At 44.8% G+C, this 20,053-nt stretch overlaps 4 protein-coding genes across 4 annotated transcripts; all 4 read right to left on the bottom strand.

Moving 5' to 3' along the window:
• Nucleotides 1-5,801: 5,801 nt before the first annotated feature.
• Nucleotides 5,802-6,909, bottom strand: GSBLH_T00003142001 (uncharacterized protein; the record flags this gene model as incomplete). The annotated part of the gene is made up of 4 exons (XM_013041833.1): nucleotides 5,802-6,257; nucleotides 6,288-6,588; nucleotides 6,623-6,792; nucleotides 6,823-6,909. The coding sequence occupies 4 exons, from the start codon at nucleotides 6,907-6,909 to the stop codon at nucleotides 5,802-5,804; spliced, it is 1,014 nt and encodes a 337-aa protein (XP_012897287.1).
• Nucleotides 6,910-7,146: 237 nt separating this feature from the next.
• Nucleotides 7,147-8,140, bottom strand: GSBLH_T00003143001 (uncharacterized protein; the record flags this gene model as incomplete). Its single annotated transcript, XM_013041834.1, has 4 exons — nucleotides 7,147-7,330; nucleotides 7,361-7,566; nucleotides 7,598-8,043; nucleotides 8,077-8,140. 4 exons carry the CDS (start codon nucleotides 8,138-8,140, stop codon nucleotides 7,147-7,149), a joined length of 900 nt encoding a protein of 299 aa, XP_012897288.1.
• Nucleotides 8,141-15,838: 7,698 nt separating this feature from the next.
• GSBLH_T00003144001 (uncharacterized protein) lies at nucleotides 15,839-16,879 on the bottom strand (the record flags this gene model as incomplete). Its single annotated transcript, XM_013041835.1, has 1 exon — nucleotides 15,839-16,879. The coding sequence occupies one exon, from the start codon at nucleotides 16,877-16,879 to the stop codon at nucleotides 15,839-15,841; it is 1,041 nt and encodes a 346-aa protein (XP_012897289.1).
• A 2,746-nt stretch (nucleotides 16,880-19,625) lies between these two features.
• On the bottom strand, nucleotides 19,626-19,739 carry GSBLH_T00003145001 (uncharacterized protein; the record flags this gene model as incomplete). The annotated part of the gene is made up of 1 exon (XM_013041836.1): nucleotides 19,626-19,739. The coding sequence occupies one exon, from the start codon at nucleotides 19,737-19,739 to the stop codon at nucleotides 19,626-19,628; it is 114 nt and encodes a 37-aa protein (XP_012897290.1).
• Nucleotides 19,740-20,053: the final 314 nt, after the last annotated feature.

Here is a 20,053-nt window from a genome sequence, read left to right on the forward strand (position 1 = left end):
AGCCTCCATTCGATTCGGCGCAATGGCAATTTTGGGAGAGGAAGATCGAGGCGAATGGCTTCGCTTTCTTCCTTGCCATCATCATTCCTTCATGCTGTTAAGCCATTCCATCCACCGAAAAGAAAACCAGCGATCCAGCACAACGATGACTCTCTACCAGCTTCAAATCGCCACCGAATTGCAGCAACTTGTGGTAACCGATTCGTTGGCGTTGGGATGTAGATGCTTCTTCAACAGAATTCGTTTGAGCAGGCCTACGAGTTTGCTACGATCCATCAGTTAGATTTTGCGTTGATTCATCGCCGTCAAGTGCAGTGGATTCTCCAGCAATGGAAGGAGCAGTTCGGGAATGAAGACTGGATGACGTTTCCTGCTGTGGATTGTGGAGAGCTGTTTCAGCTCCTTCGTGCCGCACAAAGCGATTTGATTCTGTATGTTCTCTCGTCTGCGTTTTTGCCGTCATTTGCAACGACCTTCGAGATTATTCGGTTCGGCGAACAGAACGTGAAAGATGAGAATCAGAAGCGGATGCGAGTGATTTCGCTGAAGTGGAGTTTATTCACGAAACTTTTGTACAACAAACAGCACATCAATGCTCAGTCGTGGCAGGTTTGCTCGCTTGATCGTTTGTTGACGTTGTAGCGTTTCTGTCAAATGACGCTACTGGAACTTCAGGATTATTTCCTTCACAACGGAAACGTGAAGGCGGTTCTTTGTCTGTGGGATACATTTTCTCCTTCGATCGCCTCGAAAGAATCGCTTGAATGGTTCTCTGAGCTTTCTCTTCTTTGGAAAGGATCGCTCGAGTCGTTTATTCGGTTTATCAGCAAGAGACAAATCCAAGGTTTTCCGTTCAAAGAAGATCTTTTAAAGTGGCTTCAATTCGACGTTTTGCCTCGATCGGAAGATCAGGATCAACTCCATTTTATAGAATGGGTCGAGAAGTATTGTGAGCAGCAGCTACAGATGGATTCTTCGGCTCTCCAACACACGTATCGTCTGCTCACACTGTTGCAAAACCTGCACTCTCTCACTGGCATTGTCGCAGAGTTCCCATTTGCTCCAAGACAACACTTCACAGAGCAAATCGAGCACATCCTCAAAATCCACCATTACCTAAACGATCTTTGCACCTTGGCAACGGCCTCTTCCCTCTTCATCCTGCCTTCCCCCTCCGCAGAGCTGCCATCAAACGAGGAGCTCGTTCTCCAGCTACTCAATGAAATCCAGAACGTAGACACGCTTCCTTTTGAGTTCCAAACGCGCGTTGTTCCCTTCTGCTCCTATCGAAAGCTGAGCGTTGATGAAGTGCTGAGTTTTTATGTGAAACAGCAGTTAGAAAACGCAGGGACGCTCGAAATGGCACGCATCGAAAAGCTTTGGAGGATGATTCAGTCTTTTGATATGCGAATCAAGGTGTTGCAAGGAGCCGTGGCTCGCAGACCTCCATTTCCACTCGAACTCCTCCGTCTTTTCGAAGAGAGTTCGCACTATCGCGGCGATGTTAGCATTCAAAGCCACACATTCATTACAGAGCAATGCGGCATGTTGAAGCTGCGAAATCGAGTCGTCGAGCGCGGAATGGACGCTCTCATTTACTCTGGCGATCATGCAGGTTTCGTCGTGAGCGAAGCTCTGATCAGTCGATGGGTAGTTCGCTGAGTTGGCAGGTGATTGGGTAGGATAATCGAACGATCGACGATCTGAAGTTGCTGTGTAAAGTGTATCGGAATGTGCGATACTCCGATTGCATTCTGTCGTTGGTGATGCGATTGCTCGAAGAAACGAACGAAGATGATTTGATAAGAAGTGCTTTGGAAGAATGCGCCATTCATTGCAATGGATTCGCTTATGCCTCCATGATTCGGTATTGTTTTCAGCTTCTCGATGAAAAGAATAACGACTTGTGGTGGAAAAGTTGCGTGGATCATCTTTCGATGATTTTGAGTTCTGCAAAGCAATCTCTCGAAATCCAATTGTTGCTTTCTCGGCAGAATCTGGATGTTGTGAGATTGAGGCAATGCGTGGAAGTCATGATAACGATTTATGAAGAGCATTCCATTCCTCTGATGAGCGATTTCTTTACAGAAACCGCAGAAGTCACCGACTTACTGATTCGAGGATGTGTGAGCGAAGTGGGATATCAAGTCCGTTTCTTTTGCAGGAATTGATTGATTGTAGAACTCTCTGATGGATCACCCCGTTCGCATCTTTTCGTTCAGCTCACTCATCCGGCTTTGCAATCTTCTTCAATTTGACCCCGTTTTGTTAACCGTCTACTTCTGCGACGCTCTGATCATTTCGATTTCAGAATCCAGCGATTCTTCGCTCTCTCTTCTCTCTCAAATCGATCAACTTCTCCGAAATCTCAAAACGACGCAGCTTCCTTCCTATCGCCAGCTCTATCGCGACATCAATCCAACCACAACAACGACCGCTACGATCGAAGAAATGCTTCGCTTGCTGCTGAACGACATTCTCTTTGTGATGCTCCGTTCGGCTTTTTCTTTTTCTTGATTGATGCGTAGAACTACTCGAAAATCACGCAGCGAATTGTTCTTCCTTCGAAGTGTACACGGCGCTGCTGGATGTAGCGTTGAATATCTGCAGCATCACACTCCAACTCGATGGATTCAGCCCGTCGCTGTATCGATTCGCTTCCCATCGCTTTATGGAAATGGTTTCTCTGAAGAAAATCATTCAGCTCTCGATTCCTCCTTCCTTCCATCCCTCGATTCTGTTTCATTTCGACTCGTTTCTTAGTTGCAGACCGTTTGTTTTCTACGAGGAAGAAGGTCTTTTGCTGGAGAAATCGAACGTGCTTGCGTTTCTTCTCATGTATCTTCGTCATTTCATGTTCGCCTTCTTTCTTTTTCTGTTGATTTCTTTTAGAAACGGGACTGAAATCACCGCGGGAATGCTCTCCGAAACGCTTTCCTACTTCTCAACACATCAAATCGAATTGACAACGCTGCCCCTCATCACTCGAATCGTTCGCAACCAGCCTTCTCTTCGTTTCGTGGCGCCCGAAGGCTTCGAAACGATCCCAGGCGCGAATTGGCCGGTTCAATATTTGGTGGAACAAGCGATCAAGCGAATGCTTCAGTTCTGCAGAGTCGATCCCTATCCATTGCTTTCCTGCTTGGACATCATCCCAATCGAACGAGCTCCCGTTTTGATTCAGCATTGCGCGCAGCTCTCTGAAGATCAGCCCAGGATCGCGCTGGATATCGCGGTGATCGGAGTGGCGTATTGCTGTTTGCTGGGACTCTGGCAGTTGCTGGAGCTTTCGCAGCGTCTCTATCGAGGATTCTACTGGATTTCGTTTCTGAATTCGCGCGGAAAGCAGGATGAAATCACGCCGGAGTTTCTTTTCAAGGCGTTTCCGCAGCAGAAAGCGGGCGAGCCGTTCTTTGCTCAAAGCATCACGGAGATGTGCTTGTCGGCTGAGATGAATCTGGATGCCGTTGGAACAATATTACTTGAGTCCTCCATTCAAAACGATCAGCAAGAGAATGTTCGAAAGATCATCGATTCGCTGCAAGAACGAATTCGCGATGTTGATTTGCTCCATATTTTGGAAAATGTAGTGGTCAAAACGCATCAGCGAAGATTCCAACGATTGCTTTGCATTGAAATCGAACGCTTGCAGATTCAGAACGCACTCGACACTTCATTCATTCACACTTGTCTTGAGGTTTTGGACTTTTGCGATTCTCATGACGATTTGCTTCACGATATCGATGGGATGCAGCTCGTGAATCGTCCGTGGGAAGTATTGAAGACTTTCGTTACCTTTTACAACTACACACAGTTCCTCATTCTGTTTAGCATTCTGTCGATTACAATGCAGGACGTGGTTCTTCATCTTCTCGAGCAATTCACGCAGCAAGCGGAAATTCCTCCCGATTGGAGAGAAATCCAGGAATTGCTCGAGATGTACGCAGACGAAGAGAACGTTCAAGAGCGTTGCTTGCTTTGTATCGCCATTGCGGAGCGGTATTCGCATTCCCCTTCGCATTGCCAAATCTATCCATGTTCTCGATGCGAAGATCGAGTCAGCGCGTACCAATTCGCTTGCGACCTGAGCGAATCTGCGATTTTATCGCTTTCTGAACAACGCGATGATTCAAATCAGCAACGACTTTCGGAATTGAAAGAAGTGGCGCTGAATTGCCGAAAGAACTATTCACGAGCCGTGTATTTTTATCAATGGAATCGGCTGTTTTTGAGCCATGAATCCCTTCCAACGAATATATTTTCGGACGATTTGGAGAGTGATTTTCGAGCCAATGCGTCATCGATCGCAGACCATTTGCTCGATCTTTATTTCAAATTGAGTCCACTGGCTGGAGAGCAATTGCGAAAACGATCCTCGGAAGTGTTCCATGGAAGCTCTTCGCTGCGAATGCGCTTTATGAAGCTCGATGCAGCCAGTCGAAAGCGAATGTCGGACACTTCGATCACACGCGACTGCAAGTCGCGATCTTTCCATCTCGTCTCCAATTGTTTCTTTTCTTCCGATTGCGATTCGTTTTCGGTCAGCGAAGTCCAGAACATGATCGATCAGCTTCGAGATGAAACGCATTCCTCTTGGTTTGTGTTTAGTCACGAAGGATGCGGGTTGCTTTTCCTTCACAGCATTATGGAAACTCTCTGCAGCTCGTTCCAACTCAGTTTCCAGCAACTTTTCTTGTGCACAATCGACAAGCTGCTTCAGCACTGGCGAAGAATCGAATCGACCGGGAATTGCGCGCAGGAAATCGAGGAGAATTGCCTTTCCTCCGCAGTGAACGGATTGATTTACATGCTTCGAGGCCTCCAGGAAATGAATCGCGACACGTTTGTTTCGATCACATCGCAGTACGCACAGCAAGCCATCGATTCCTCCTCGGCCTTCTTTCCCTACGCCGCCAAATACATCATTCTCTCTTCAGTGGCTTTTTCGCTCTCCTTCTTCTCTCAAAGCCAGCAGAAGTCCGTCCTTTTGAAGCTTTTCCCGCAGGACTCGACACTTACGCTCTCCGAATTGCAGCGAAACGCATTGATTCAATTCACGTGGTATGGGTGCCAAAAGTTCCGAATCCCTGTGGGAACGGATGTTTGGTCGCAGGTGCAGAACCCAAGCTTTCTCTCGAACGTCATGCGATCGCACGCGAGCGAAGAATCGGTTTTGTGGTGGTGCACGTCGCTGATGCAGCGAATGAACATCCAAGCCATTCAGTTGTGGGACCAAATGCTTCGACTCTGCGCTGAGAATCAATTCTTTTCGCTGTGTGTGGTTTGTCTGGCGCAGCATCAGCAGCTCGCTCGCTATCACAGCGATGACAGCAAGCTCACGAGAGAGGAAGCCATGAGCATTGTTGATAAGATCGTGAATCAATGGCTCAAACCGAACCACTTGAAGCCGACATCGCAAATCATCGCGTTGCTCGGTGAATTTGGAGACGATAAGCATATTCCTGCGTGGTGCAAGTCGCTTTTCGCGGATCCAAACGACGCGTTCGACGCGTCCGAATTTGCCAGCGATTTGTGCAGCCTTGTGATGCGTTTGCAGAACGTGGAGTTGCGCCGCTCGCTGCTTCATCGCGCGATAAAAGCGGGCGCAGCGTTGGCAGTCATGGAACAAGTGTGCTTTGAGGGGAAAATCCTTTCGATGTACGACGCAGAGTTCATCGAAGCGGCTCGAACCGAAATGAATGCAGGCCATTTCGACGCGTTGTTTCATTCGGACTTGTACGCAGCCGTCCTTTCCGCCTGTGTGCAAGAAGCAGACAGCGAATCGCTCCTGAACGCTTGGATCATTTACCACATAAAGCGAAAGCACTTCGAAGAAGCGATCGACGTGCTTTCGCAAACTCGCTGGAGCGAGGAATCGGAAATGGACGGCGACTCCATCGCGCAGCTTCGCTTTTACATCCACTCCGTCCTCCAAGACGACGATCTTTTAGTCTACTTGCTTTCTCTTTCTCCTGTTTCCAACAAACACACAAATCCCGGCGGTCCGCAATGCTTGTAGGCAAAATCAGTGGCGTATCGCTGAACGCAGCTCGCAAGTAATAGAAGATAAAGCTCGCCATCAGCGCCAGCTGCGTAATCTGCGAGGCAATCACGATCGGTCCCGCGAAATGCCGACTCAGATAGCTCCACCCGCTGTTCAACTCCTTCCAGCTTCCCAGCCAGAAGAGAAGATTCAGGAACTTGCTGATCGCCATCGAGAACACGAAGTGCGAGGTCAGAGCTTCGATTTCGCCCGTCTATGCGTCAGAGCGCCATCTCGCGCGCACTCGATTCTTCTGGAACATGTGCAGCTGCGGGTAGATCGCTACGCCTTCGAGGTACATCGCGATCGCCCAGAGCAAATCGCAGTAAGTGCCGGAGCGGTGAGGACGGACGATCAGCGCTAAAACGATCGCAGGAACGATGAGGTAGAGCGAGGTGTACTGCTTGGGGAGGAAATGACCCTGGCCGAACGTGTCGTGGTGAGAGTTGTGAGTGTATTTCAGAGGACCCATGATCAAATAGATGTTGATCATCACAGCGAAGAAAGAGGTCAGCTCAACCACTTGGTAGAACCAGTCGCCACTTCTGGAAATTAGACAAAGGAAAGGAATAAAAGAACCGATCAAAGGGCAAATAGCTGGTACTGTTCCAGACAGCGATAAATCTGCAAAGGAAGACGACGGCGTAGCACTGGAGAGACTTCAGAGACACTCCGGCAACCGACCGTGTCTTTATGGACCGGAAAGTAATGAGGCAGAAGCCAAAGCAGCTAATCAGACTTCCCAGAGTCTAGCATTTACTCCACGACGTGAAGAGTACAAGGAGGAAGGAAAAGTCACCATCCGAGAAAAAGTGTTTGCAAGTTAGCACAAACACGACCAAAAAGCCCCAAATCAACAAATTCATACGATTCGCCTTAAAATAACGCTTAAGGTTCCTACATCCATAAAGGAAGCAGTCCAAAAACTCACTTGTTATTCAATTGTTTCTTGGTTTGATCGATAATCCGATTCTACACAATCAAGATTCACCAGAAACACTGTACAACTGTTGGATTCATTAATAAAGAAGCTTACAAGAAAATATATAATTGTGGAACACTAGAAGTCGTTCATCCAATCATTGGATCGAATACAAAATGACTCATGAATCGTAGATAAAACAAACAACCCACTTGGGAGGTTTACTACCACCACACACATCCACTTGATCACTTTCCGAGGCTTGCTCCGTTTGGATTTCGTGCGTTCCATCTTCGTTGACCACATACGTGGTCATCTTGAAATCCTCCTCCACAAACTTCAGCATTCTGCCTCCGCGCTGCATTCTACCCATCACCAGTCCTAATCAGACATACCCCTCCGCTGGTCCGTAGCATCCGTATCCGGTTTTTCTTCCATATCCAAGCAAGATTCCTTCAAAATCGTTCACATAATCATTGCTGTGGTCATGTCCACAGAACAGCGCGAACACGTCGCCTCTCTCCTTAAACGCTGCCACAATCCCAGTATTCATCGACGAGCAGCAGCACGCTTCCGTCTTTCGACCCACACTCGGGTAATGCTGTCCATGAGACACAATGCCAAGAAGAAACGTTGTAAGCGTAAAGATATTCGACGGGCGGGATGTGCATGAAGGCAACTGCGGGTTTCTTGCCTCCCTGCTCGATCTCCAGCTGGCGCGACATCCGCTTGTACCAATCGATCATCTTGGGCTCGACGCAGCCGTAGCCATTGACTCCCAAACAATTGTAGTCTCCACTGTCGAAGAACCAGAGGTTCATTACGACCTGTTCGGGGTGTTTTGAGGAATAGACGGGAAGAACGAATGTGCTGGCTCCTGCCATATTGTCAGGGAAAAGCTGTGTGAAGGAGTAGGGATTCGTCATATCCAGTTTTACGATTTCCTGGCGGTTCAGATCGGCTTCCGAGTCGTGATTACCCAGTGTGTAGCAATAGGGCTTTTTTGTTTCGTAAATTACTTTCGTCCAGCGATGCCACATGGCTTCGTACCATCCCTCCGACTTGTTCCAGGAATAACCTTTTGCTTAGTTACGACACTCCAATAGTTTACCTGAAACCATGTCTCCAGTAAACGCAATGAAATCCGGATCCTCCGCCTGAACCAACTTTCTCATCAGATTGGTTGTACTCTCGTCGAGATGATCACCTTCTCCATAGTGAAGATCGGTGAACTACAGATCAGAAATTGCCACTTATCGTTGGATTACCTGCATAACAGAGAACGTTCCATCAGGACGGAACGATAGGCGCTTTTCTGGGTTCCAGACAGCAACAGCAACAGAACATATCGCCACAAGCAAGAATAACTTCATCGTATACACTTACAAAAGATTATATGGAACACAATTCCAAGATTGAAGATTCATGTTTAAAAAGCAAACAAAATACAAGCTAAACGACTATGGAAACAATGCAGAAAAGGAGAGCGATTTGGCCTTCACCAAATAGGAATTTACAGACGAAAAAACAATCTCTGGTAAATCTCCCAATGAAAGCACACATCTCTCCTCGTTAAACAAAATCACTCCACCCCCTTCTGTTCGAATTCCCTTCTGCCGGACATACTCTTCAACTAGAGCATCGCCTCGCCTTCGATCTTCTTCTGAGCAGCGAACTCCGCTCATCCATCGTTTACAAAGCTCTAACAGCTCGTTTTCCGAATTGTTTAGAAGCTCTATGGGAGAATCACTCAAGATGGTAGTCGATTCGATTAACTCTTCAAGAAGAGTAATACTCTCTTCCAAAACACGTTTCGTTTCATCTTTCAGAGATAATGATGGGATTTGTGTGTTCACAGAAATAAACACGAGGACATGGCGCAGCAGAGCGAGTTCCTCATCTCGTGTCTGCTGATCGCCACAAAATTCATGAAATACACTTTGTAAACCATCAAACAACAGCGAATGCTCCGCTTGCGTCACCGAGCCAACACCCAAATAGCGTGCAATGAACCACACGGCAGAATCTGGGGATTGGAGGCTGAGCAAAGCAAGGAGCGAAAGCAACTCAAGCTTTTGCTGCAGCGAAAACAGTCGAAACAGAAATAACACCGAGATGATTTCGGATTGTTTGAGAATGTGAAAATAGACGCTTTTTCTGCAATTGACAACAACCGACCGATAATGAATTCCGAAAAACGCCGGATTTTGAGCGATTAAGGGATACAAAAGAAGTCCCTATTTTTACAATTCCAAAAAACGGGCCTACATCGGTATCCTGAACAAAGCCCGATTCTGTACTCAACAACGAAGGTAAAAAGGCACTCAAAATCGGCTTGAAGAATGCGGAGTTCAGAAATACGGCCGATTTCTTCATGATTAACAAGACCCAATTCAAGAGGAAGAAATCCCTCCGATTTCTGTCAATTTTCATTCTCCGTATTTCCGTGACCCAGAATTGAATCAACGCGTTGAAGTTCCGTTGGATCGTCGGCAGAACGAAATTGAATTGATCGGACGAAGAGTCAGCCAAAGCGCGAATGGCAAAAGAATCGAATGGATTGGCTGGATTCGACTGGGAAATCGCGGTGAAGAGTGGAAATAGAGGTTCTACGGATTGGAGTCGTAGAAACTGAGCGATGAGGGCTTGCGTGGAAGTGGAAAAAAGATCCAAATAAAGAAGAAAGGCAAGGAAATCGGAGGGCGGAATGAGGAGAGGCGGATGTGAATGATTGAATGACTCAATTCGAAGCAAAACTTGCTCCATAAAGCGAACCGATCGCTCGCCCAGAAGGATCAGAAGGGATGGAGAGGGGAGGAAGGAAGAAGACACGACGAAGAGAAGGAAATGGAGGGCAGAGAGGATCTGAAGGAGCTCGTTTTTGGAGTGGGGAGAGGTCAGAGAGGATTGAAGAAGGTCGGCTGCTTGTTTCATTGCGGATTCCAACGAGGAAGCTTCCAGGAGGGAGAAAGGCAGGTCCTTTTCGATATGTTCGGCGAGTGGAATGAAGAGAGAGAGCGTGGATTGCGAGGCTGGAAGAAGAGAAAGGAACTGGAGGAGTGTGGGGAGAAGCGCCGAGCGATGTCGCAAATGAAACGAAACCAAATTGCGAATTGATTTCTCCACATCCGAAAATCCTTTTTGATTTTGATTTTGATTTTGATTTTGATTCTGGTATTGTTGTCGTAAAAACTCGAGTGGTTGCTGCGCCAACTCTACAAAAAAGCTATCAGTTTGTAAACTCTACGCGGAGGGAGAAACGGAGAAAGCAGGAATGAATACACCAGACAGAGCAGAAACGGGGACTGCAGCGAATACCCAGAGAAGACATCCTTCAGCAAGCCTTTATTCATCCCCACGGTTTCCTTCGACAGGCCGTTCCAGTAAAACAAAAACACCATCACAGGGAAAAACGCTGCTGACAGCGACGAATCCTTCACTGCAAACAGCAACGTCATGCTGATCTTCTTCAGCACAAGTCCGCTTGAATGCCCGAACACCTGCTCCAGAAGGAGAAACAGAGAATCCGCTGTCGAGGCGGGCTTCCGGTCTTCCGATTCACGCAACAAACGCGAGTGAATAAACGGAGACAACAATTCGAGAGCGTTGCCTTTGGATCCTCGCTGCTCCTTTTCCAAATCATCCACAAAGAGAAGCAAGAACGCTTTCCAATCATCTGCTGTGGCTCCAAACCGAACCAACGCAAACACGTCGCCAAGAATCTCGAAGAACAATCGGCGCGTGTGGATTCGAATCGATCTGGGCGTCAGCGTTTTCACCCATCGCACGAGACATGGCTGGAAGTTCTATCGCTCAGCAATTCAACGAAACGGAATACGGTGAAGGCCTGGGAGTCGGATTGAGAAGGAAACATGGAGTGATAAACGTCGGCTAGAAAGAGAAGAGCGAAGGTTTGATGGAGCAACGAGGGGAAAAGGACGGTATCGAGGTGAAGAACCACGCCACATTGGATTTGCGCATCGATACAGCTGGAGAAGAGAAGGGAGACGCAGTGACGGAAGAGAGGAGAAGGAAAGGAATTGCGGGAAAGCTGGTAGGCGAGCGAGTATTGGAGAAAAGAAGCGAAGAATTGAAGGATGAACGAAATCTGATTGCGAATGTGGCTTTCGTGGCAGGACGGAAGAAGAGAAAGACGGCGGAGGGTGGATGCGAAGAAAAGACTGGGAAGATAACTGCTAAACCAGTGTTGCTTCAGATTCTTTGTGGTTACAAATAAATATCAAAAAAGGAAACATACTTGACTCTCGTGGTTTTCAGTCATCGAAAACACATTCAAAGAGGAAACGATCTGCTGCAGAAGCAAATCGTTCGTGTCAAAACAGTCGAGGTTTAGGTGGGGAGTAGAGGAAGCTAGAATGAGCATCACGCGATGGATTTCCTCCGATTCACCAGGAAGGTCGACACACTCAGAAGATTGGGGAGAAGAATAGTCAAGTCCAGGAGCGAAGAAAGTGAGATATTGCATCCAGTAGTATTCATACTCTTCAATAGAAAGGTTTCGAACACAATAGGAGTCCACATCGTGAAACCAATCAGGAAAAGCAGGTTCGTACCCTCCTCCTTGAAAAGCGGAATAGAGCTTTGACAACTCATCATCTGAGATAGATGGACGCGGAAAAATCACATCATCTCGAGATGGATTTGAATAGGTTGTCTGATCTTTCCCATATCCAGAGACTATCTTGTAGCTCTCGTTCAATGGCAACAAAAGGAGATCCGACATATCAAATGGCGGTAAATAGCGCGGCTTTTCATATGTACCGATGTAGTCCAAAATATTGGGTAGACATTGATACTTTAGGTCAAGACTGTCATAGATTGTGGAAAGAGCGACATTCTAGCAAGTATTCGAAGAATGAACGCACTTACTCCAAACACTGTTTCATTTAATTCAGGAACGTGGGGTAACTCTCCTTCCCCATTTTCCATACTACACAAAAGAGTCTATAACAAACAAGCAAAACTACAGACTACAGACTACAGACTACAGACTACAGACTACAAACTATTCATAGGAGCAATATGTTCACAATGGTTACCACACCCAATGACTGGACAAAAGTCATGCTCATTAAGCCATGCAAGGTAATGCTGGACATGAAACACATGATGGCAGAACTGGCAACTCACAAACAGTCCATGCACGGGGTTGTTGCACAAATAACACAGCGGATAGGTCTCCAGCTCTTCTTGCGGAGAAATCGGCTCATGCGACAAGAAACTGGTGCCTTTCGATTTCCCTTGTCCATACCGCTTGGCCTGAAGGGGCGACGGTGCTCCATCACTAACAACCTGGTTTCGAGTGAGTCGTGTGAGGCCGCTGTCTTCCATCGCGGTGGAACCGGGAGTATCGACGAAGATTTTCCACTGCGAGAATTTATCTCGGTTCAAAACGAACTTCTCGAGTTCCTTCTTGACGTTAAAGAGCTGCTTCCGATCGAAAATCTCCGCAGCGCTCAGCAAAATGTTGTCCAAATCAACGCCCTTCGCCTTCTCCACGTATTGCAGAATATCCACGTGGTACATTCGGCTGTAAACGCGGCAAAACGTAATCAGCACCGCGAACAGATACAAGCTGCCCTGCTCTCGCACCATGTTCCACAAACGGCTGAGCATGTGCCGCGAGAAATAGAGCGATCCGATGCTGGAAGAGCGCGTTTCTCTTCCGAAGATGGTGAGCAAAATCTTCCAAAACACGGTTTGCTGCTGCGAATACGTGCGGAACTCGGTGGTGTTCAAGTCCTCGATCACCTGCAAGTTCGACTGGATGTAGCTGAATAAATCGAGATTCGTCGGCGACTGTGGAAACGGTGGAAGTCGAATCGACTGCGCGAGCACGCTCATAAAGTGGGAATAGTGGAAATCGAGTGTGATTTCGGGGCTCTGGAGATACGGATAGTAGCCGTCGTCTCTTCAGAGAATCAAAACGAGGAGCGAAGTACTCGTGAACATTATAATAATGAGAACAGAGCGATCGGTTCGAAGGCGACGCGTCGTTGTCTTCGCTCTCGTCGGAGGGGTGGAACAAATCGGTTCCGCTGTCGTTGGAATACGCGGCGTTGTGGTTGTTGATCTATTTCGCAGCGGAGGAGAGCGAAAACGTGCTTGAAGTCTTCGAAGGAGACGTAGGACGAGGTGGAGAGGTCGATGCCGCAGAGAAATTGGGGGTTGGAGACGCGGATAATCACGTCGTTTGTGACGATGGCGAAGAAAAGCGGCGGGCAATCGATGAGTTGATCGTTGTTGTTGACCACATGATTGACGTCTTTGGACGGTTTTTCGTGCTTTTCTTCGGGCAGGCCTTTGCGGATGTCCTCGAAAATCGCCTACATCATCACCAATAAACGCGAACGCCACCGCAATCTTCTCCAGAACGATCCGAATTCGATTGGGCTGGCGTTCCTGATAGCGATTGTCGAACGAAGACCCCGCGGCTTTCATCTCCAGAACGATTCCCTGCAGCTGGAAGCGAATGAAGTCCATCAATCCCTCGATGCAGGACGATCCGTCTTCGAACTCCGCTAGGATTCATCGCCTCGCTTCGCAGCGTACCGTCGAGAGAGAGATACTCGAAGGCGACGACAGACGACTGCGAGCGAGTGGAGTCCATCGTCGTCCGCGAGAAATTGTAGGGAAGCCAGCTGGATGTGGTGGGAGCAGAGGGCAGCGAATCGGGTTTTTTAAACGAGAAAACGATGCGAACGTGCGAGTTGTTGATGAAATAGCGAACAACGAAATGGCCGATCTTGAGATCCGCTTGGACGAACTCGAAGCCGTTGTTGTTCGTTTTCGCGAGAAGACTCTCCACGATCTCCTCCATGTCCAATATGCTACAATCATTCAAGCGAAAAATGCGAATACAAATCACTTGACGGAACTGGATCTTGTCGCAGAAACGAAGGGATCGAAAGGTGCTCTTTCGGAAGAAGCTTCTTCTTGCTCCTTCGATTCTTTCGCTGCTTTGGATCCAAGCCTTCGCCCGTGATCACAAACTTCAACACGTTCGGGTTGTTTCGCGTGAGATCTGCGCGTCAATCCCTCCGCATTCCCTCCAACAGATTTCGTATTTTCGCTTCGCGTAATCCACAAAGGAGTCGAACATGCGCACCTTCGAGACTCGAATTGACTTCAAATGGCCCACCGTCTCGGTATGCGCTTGCTGCTGCGTTATGTCTCCTTCTTGCTGGATTAGCACGAACAACGAAAGCTCATCTGTCGACAGAACCTCTAGAATTGATTCGGTTCGACTTCAAGTAGCTACCGATGATGTTCCCTTCCGCCTTCCAGCGAATGCAGCGAAACGAACCTTTGTGCTCGCAGGTGTAGAGAAGGCTGCACGCAGAATTCTGCTGGTAGTTCCATCGGTAGATCTCGCTGTCGGTGAGAAGGAGCACGTTTCCTCCGCCGCAGAATGCGAAGGAACGAAAGTAGCGAGGGGAGTTGCGACGAGAGAGAACGGTTTGGACTTGAGGACAATCTTGGAGCTGTATGTAGTTGAGAGGCTTAAAATAATCGTTCGTTGAAAAGACGCAGAAGATGTCCTGAGTGAGGCACGCAAATACGTCTTTTCTGTTCGTTTTGTCAAATGCTAGCTTCAATATGCTGTGGTTTTGATAGCCAGTCGAACGATTGGCACACTGCGATAGAATAACATTCGCGTCTGTGATTCCAATTGGACTGTCGTCTTCATATCGCTTTACGATAATACGTCCTGAAGAATCGACCGTGATGAAGCAGGTATCCAATACATCCGCTACAATAGACTTTTCACAGCAAAACGTACCACAAATAATGTTAAAATTATCATTAGAGTAGGTCTTGAGCAATCGCGTTGTAAAAAGAGAATCTGAATTGACAATTTCGAAGCGGGCAGAATAAGTTGAATATATGCACAATATCTGAAGTGGATTCTTTGTTGGGATCACAAATGCAAATCGGGGAGGATCAATACTCTCGTGAAATATATATTCATACTCCAAACTATCCGATAGACTTGTTATTAAGCAACCATTCTGAGTTGTTAGTAAACCATAGGAACCGTTGTCAAAAATCTTTAAATCATTTACAGTATTTGTTGTCTGCAGTTTTGTTGTCTTATAGTAATGTCATGCAAACAACTTACGATTAGGGACCCAGTACCAACCCAATTATTCAACAAATTCATTTTCTGATATAATTATAACAATAATAGCTGGGAATGAATTCAACACTAAAAGCAACAAAAATACTGTTGCTGTTTTGACTTGTAGGAATCGTAATATGTGATAGAGAAGCTTGGAAGATATTGCAGTGATAGGTATTAGATGTTCGGTATGTGTAACTTGATGGCTGTATCCTTCATACTCATGAAGAGGTGTTATTGCCATTAGAGTGTTGTTCTTATCACGTTGATAGACTATATGAATCAATTATATTTGTTATTTTGAAGACTTGCTACTTAACCTGATTATAACGAAATTACTTTTGATTTTTGTTTCTCTTGGCATCCTACCAATGAAACGGTTCTCACGCAAAGAATTATACGTCAGTTATTTTAAATTGTAACTACAGAATTGTATCCCATTTCAATTGCAACTAATAAATAATTATAGTGACTTTCTATCTATGAATGTAGTATCTATTTATGAATCAATTCACACTGACTCTTAAGGCAAACCATTGAACGATATTCGATTAAACACATCCGATTGTGTATCTATCATATACAATCATGATTACTAGAATGATAACCAGCTACTATCATAAATATTCATTTATTTACGATATATATAGTATCAAACACAATCTTCTTTTTAAACAAACAAACATGATGGAGAATAACCTCAGCAAATCACTACATTTTATATTGCTTTTCAACACATTACTAAGATGATAGGGCCAAACATGGCTATGGTATAAAAAATAGTAGCAACAACAACAAATTGAACCCAATGAGAAGGAAACACTAAAGCCCATAGCAGATAATACACGACAAACAGAATCCACATCAATATATACAATGCCCACAATACACTCTTTGGTATGCCACACATCCAGCCTTCACCTATTTCGCATTTCCCTAAGGTGCAGTAGCCCTTTCCATGATATAGACCTCGTTTAAAGTCTCCTTGATAGCGCACTTTAACACCATCTTTAGCATACCACGTCCCTCGTCCCTGACGGACGATCTTCATCGACGGTTTCTGTACATACTCTCCCTTATAGCGTAGTACATTGTCAATGAATTCTCTCATGATCTTTCCATCGAATTTGTATAAGATTCGTGTTTCCACATCGTTGTGCCACTCACTGATTCGTTCCAATTCCCCCCTTGAGTAGAAGTAGCAAATCCCTTCATTTTCTCCTCTTTCGTTCTTCCTACAAATCGAAACTACTCTGTCATCACTCCCTATTTCTTTCCAATAGTTCTTTTTATCAATCATTTGGGTGGCTTGGGGTATTTTGTATCCATTCCTAAAGAGTCCATCAAAGATAATGTTGCCTTCTTTGTCAAACTCTTGACCTCTTCCACTACGATATCCATCTTTCAGATACCCAGAAAAAAACAGTTCGCCAGAGCTATAGTACAATTTACACGCTCCGTTGACCTTTCCTTGAAAATATTCAAACATTGCATAAACTAACTCATCCGTATCTTGAATAACTGCGCTTCCATGGAATGTTCCATCCATGATACCCACTTCCAGAACAAAACCAGCATGAGGAAAGCCGATTGAACAGATCGCCTTTTCTTCATTGGAGTTTACACTCATAATAGGAAACTCTTCTAATATGCTGTGGTTCCAGATAGATTCTTCATTTTCACCTTCTTCTACGTCATCCTCTTTAAATGACATATTTCTCAGATCTGCGTCAACAGAATATCCTGCTTGCTGTTTTACAGGTTTCACCATCGAGAAAACAAAAAAGTTGAAAAAAAGAAAAAGAGACCGTTGAAAAAGTGTTTGAAGAAGTCTCAAACTAACCGAACACTCTATACCATCTTTTTCACATTGCAAAATAAGTCAATATAATATTATCAATAGATCTTTATGTCTTCTCAAATAAAGTACTGATTCTTCTATAGTCTACTCTTTTTCTTTCATCTAATTATTATGACAAGTGTTTATTACAAAGCATATTGAGCTTGAAAGCAAATTGCGGTCATTGTTCTCATCGAAAAAGTATAAAACCCCAAAGGAGATATAGAACAGAGCATTATTTCAATGTAGCTTTGCATTGATAAAATGCAAAGTGGAATTTAAGATCAGTGTGTGCATATTGGATAATACGAAATGAAGGGGATCGTTGTATGAATGTATTTGATAGCACAAACCATACACACATATTTAAAACTACCTTCTACAGATTCTATACTCCTAATTGTACAAAGATTAGTTGATGAAATTGAGAAGAATCGAGGAAACATCTACGAGAAAGATTCCCCAAAAGCAAATACTCGAAATGGTTTTCGAATTGACTCTCTCAAATGAGCGATGTAACCTGACCGCATTAAGACTGGGAATGTCTACATGCCAAGAATTCCTCGCTCCTACTTTCTAATCGAACTGTAGTAGGCCAGTAAAACGTTGCATCACTCGAAATAATGGAGTTCAACAGAGGGAGATCTAGGGTTTATATCCTGTCTACCTTTCAAACTGAGCATAGTGAGTGAACAGGAGGCATTGTCATATCCAGCAAGAGCGAATTTTCCAAGCTCGATGCATTGCAAGGATGGAAGATCTATTGAATCACCATCCAGTTCCGCGTCATTCCTACTTTCGATTATTGTATGCAGGGAAGAATTAAACACATCTCCTCCGAGAGACACGAAACTGAGACTTGGCAAGTCTGCAAAATCACATAATGATTTTCACTACCTCGAATCACAAAGGAACTCCAGTTGAAATTGAAAGACTTGCTTTCAGTGGACCCAATTTTGATAGTTTGCAGGGACGGAAGATTCTTCAACTCGAAATCTCCAGCGTAATCAGAAAAGCTGTAGGGTTCAATCTCGATGGATTGCAGTTGCTCGCAGTTCAAAATGTGAAAGGATTTCAAAGTATCTTCTCCCTTGCCGTTCTTTTTCTCCGTGAAGGAGTTCTTGCCGATTTTCAGTCTCCTCAAGCTTCGCATTCCGTCGATTTTGAAGGTTTTCACAGAGCCAAAGCAATCGTCTCCGATTTCAAGCGATGATAACCTTTTGAACTGGCTCAGATCAAATTCGGTCACGTCGTTACAGCAATTTGAATGAAGCACTAAATCCGTGACCTGCAAATTCAAGTTCTCTAATTCTTTAGTCTCTGAAATGGTCGCTTGGAGTGAAACTGGAGTGTACCATCCATCATACAGATCTCTTCCACTCACTTCCTTTCCATCTTTCCATTCACTTTCGCGAGTAGCAATCCGAGTTTCTTCATCGATCCAGTATCCTCGACCATTTCGAAGAAACGATTCTTTCGATTCATCATAAACGAATTCGCCCACATACAGGGGAATTCGATTCGAGGCCAAAGTATTATTACCGTTTCGTTTAAACTCGATCATGATTGTTCCTTCTTCGATCTTTCGAATGATTTCCACCAATTTGTTATTCTTCCATATGCCTTCCAGCAGTATTTGACCCGATTTCTGGTCATACTCGATTCCCCATCCTTCTCTCTCCCGCTGTTTATTGAATTCGCCATGATAGATCAACTTGCCACTCTCATGCGAATAGATTTCCATCCGCTCTCCTTTCACATGGTTGACTATACGATTGAAGTCCCGTTTGTCGATAATATCATTGAAATCTTGTACAAAGGCAACACGACCGTTTTTGAATCGAGTAAAGTTCCCAATCTGAGTTCCATTATGATCTACTTCATATCTCATTTTAAGAACTCCATTCTGGAATAGGCAAACCTTGCCGTCGCATGTCATTGTGTATTCATCCTCATGTTCACCTTGAAAGTGCTGAATTATGTATGTGTTGTTATCCACTACAATTTCCCTGGGTTTTTTGTAAGTGTAATATCCATCCAGGAGATATTCAGAACCCTTTAGGGTAGACAATCCTTCTATTCATAATCGTAAAGACTATCGATTTTACCACAAGTAGCCATGATATATAACTTGGATATAAAGAAGAATGAACAGTCATTCGTTAACTTAAGTAGAGAGTACTATTGCTCATAGTGATTTCCACTTCATGGTATCATGCGTAATGTAGCTTTTTACACAACGCTAAAACGGATGTACGTTATGATGAGTTCCCTTCTTCTTAAAGAATGCACAACAAGGAAGTTAAGAGTGAAAAGTGTAATAGCCATAATTTAAAATAGATACATACAACGCCATTTCAACTATATTGGTGATACAAAAATAACAATTTCCGTTAATTTTGGAACAAACCGTATTTTGGAATTACAAGACTAGATTCCATTATTCAAGAAGTGTTTTAGAGCATACACATTACAGTAGATTAATCAAAATGCCGATTTGACAAACAGAATTGCGCAAATAAAAACAACCAAAAGCAAAATAACTATAAAAAGAACCAAGCAACATTTCAGTTTTCGAATTTTCTTCATCCTCACAATCGACTGTTTCAATTCGTGTTGAGTTTTTTCAGTTCGATCTGCAGTAGTATCAATCTTAATATTGACGAATTATTCATATTTAATGTACATTCACTTGGATGGAATCGATCATTTCCCCCTGATCATCTACTAAGAGTGCTAGATCGAAGAAGAGCTGCTGTAATTCCTTCATACTGCTTTGTATCATTTGCATTTCCTTTGCATTAAAATTATTTCTTTTTCAGCTCACCTACTCGGTATTGCATTTGGCTTTCCACACATGCCTCGATCAGTTGATGTGGAACTGTACTCGTTGCTTGCTAACATAACATGTCACACAGAAAAGATATATACCAGCTGCTGGTTCTCATTTTCTGTGGAAGACTCTGATATGAAAGAAGATAGGGAGTATTGTGATTCCAAAATTGAAGCATATCGTTGCTGCAGCTTCTGGTACTTTGTGATGTGCTCGATGAATGTATGAGCAATCGATGAGTACGACTGTGAATATAAACTACACATAATAAT

The sequence above is a fragment of the Blastocystis hominis genome (genome assembly GCF_000151665.1).
Source record: "Blastocystis hominis, Singapore isolate B (sub-type 7) whole genome shotgun sequence assembly, scaffold_26".
NCBI lineage: Eukaryota > Bigyra > Opalinata > Blastocystidae > Blastocystis > Blastocystis hominis.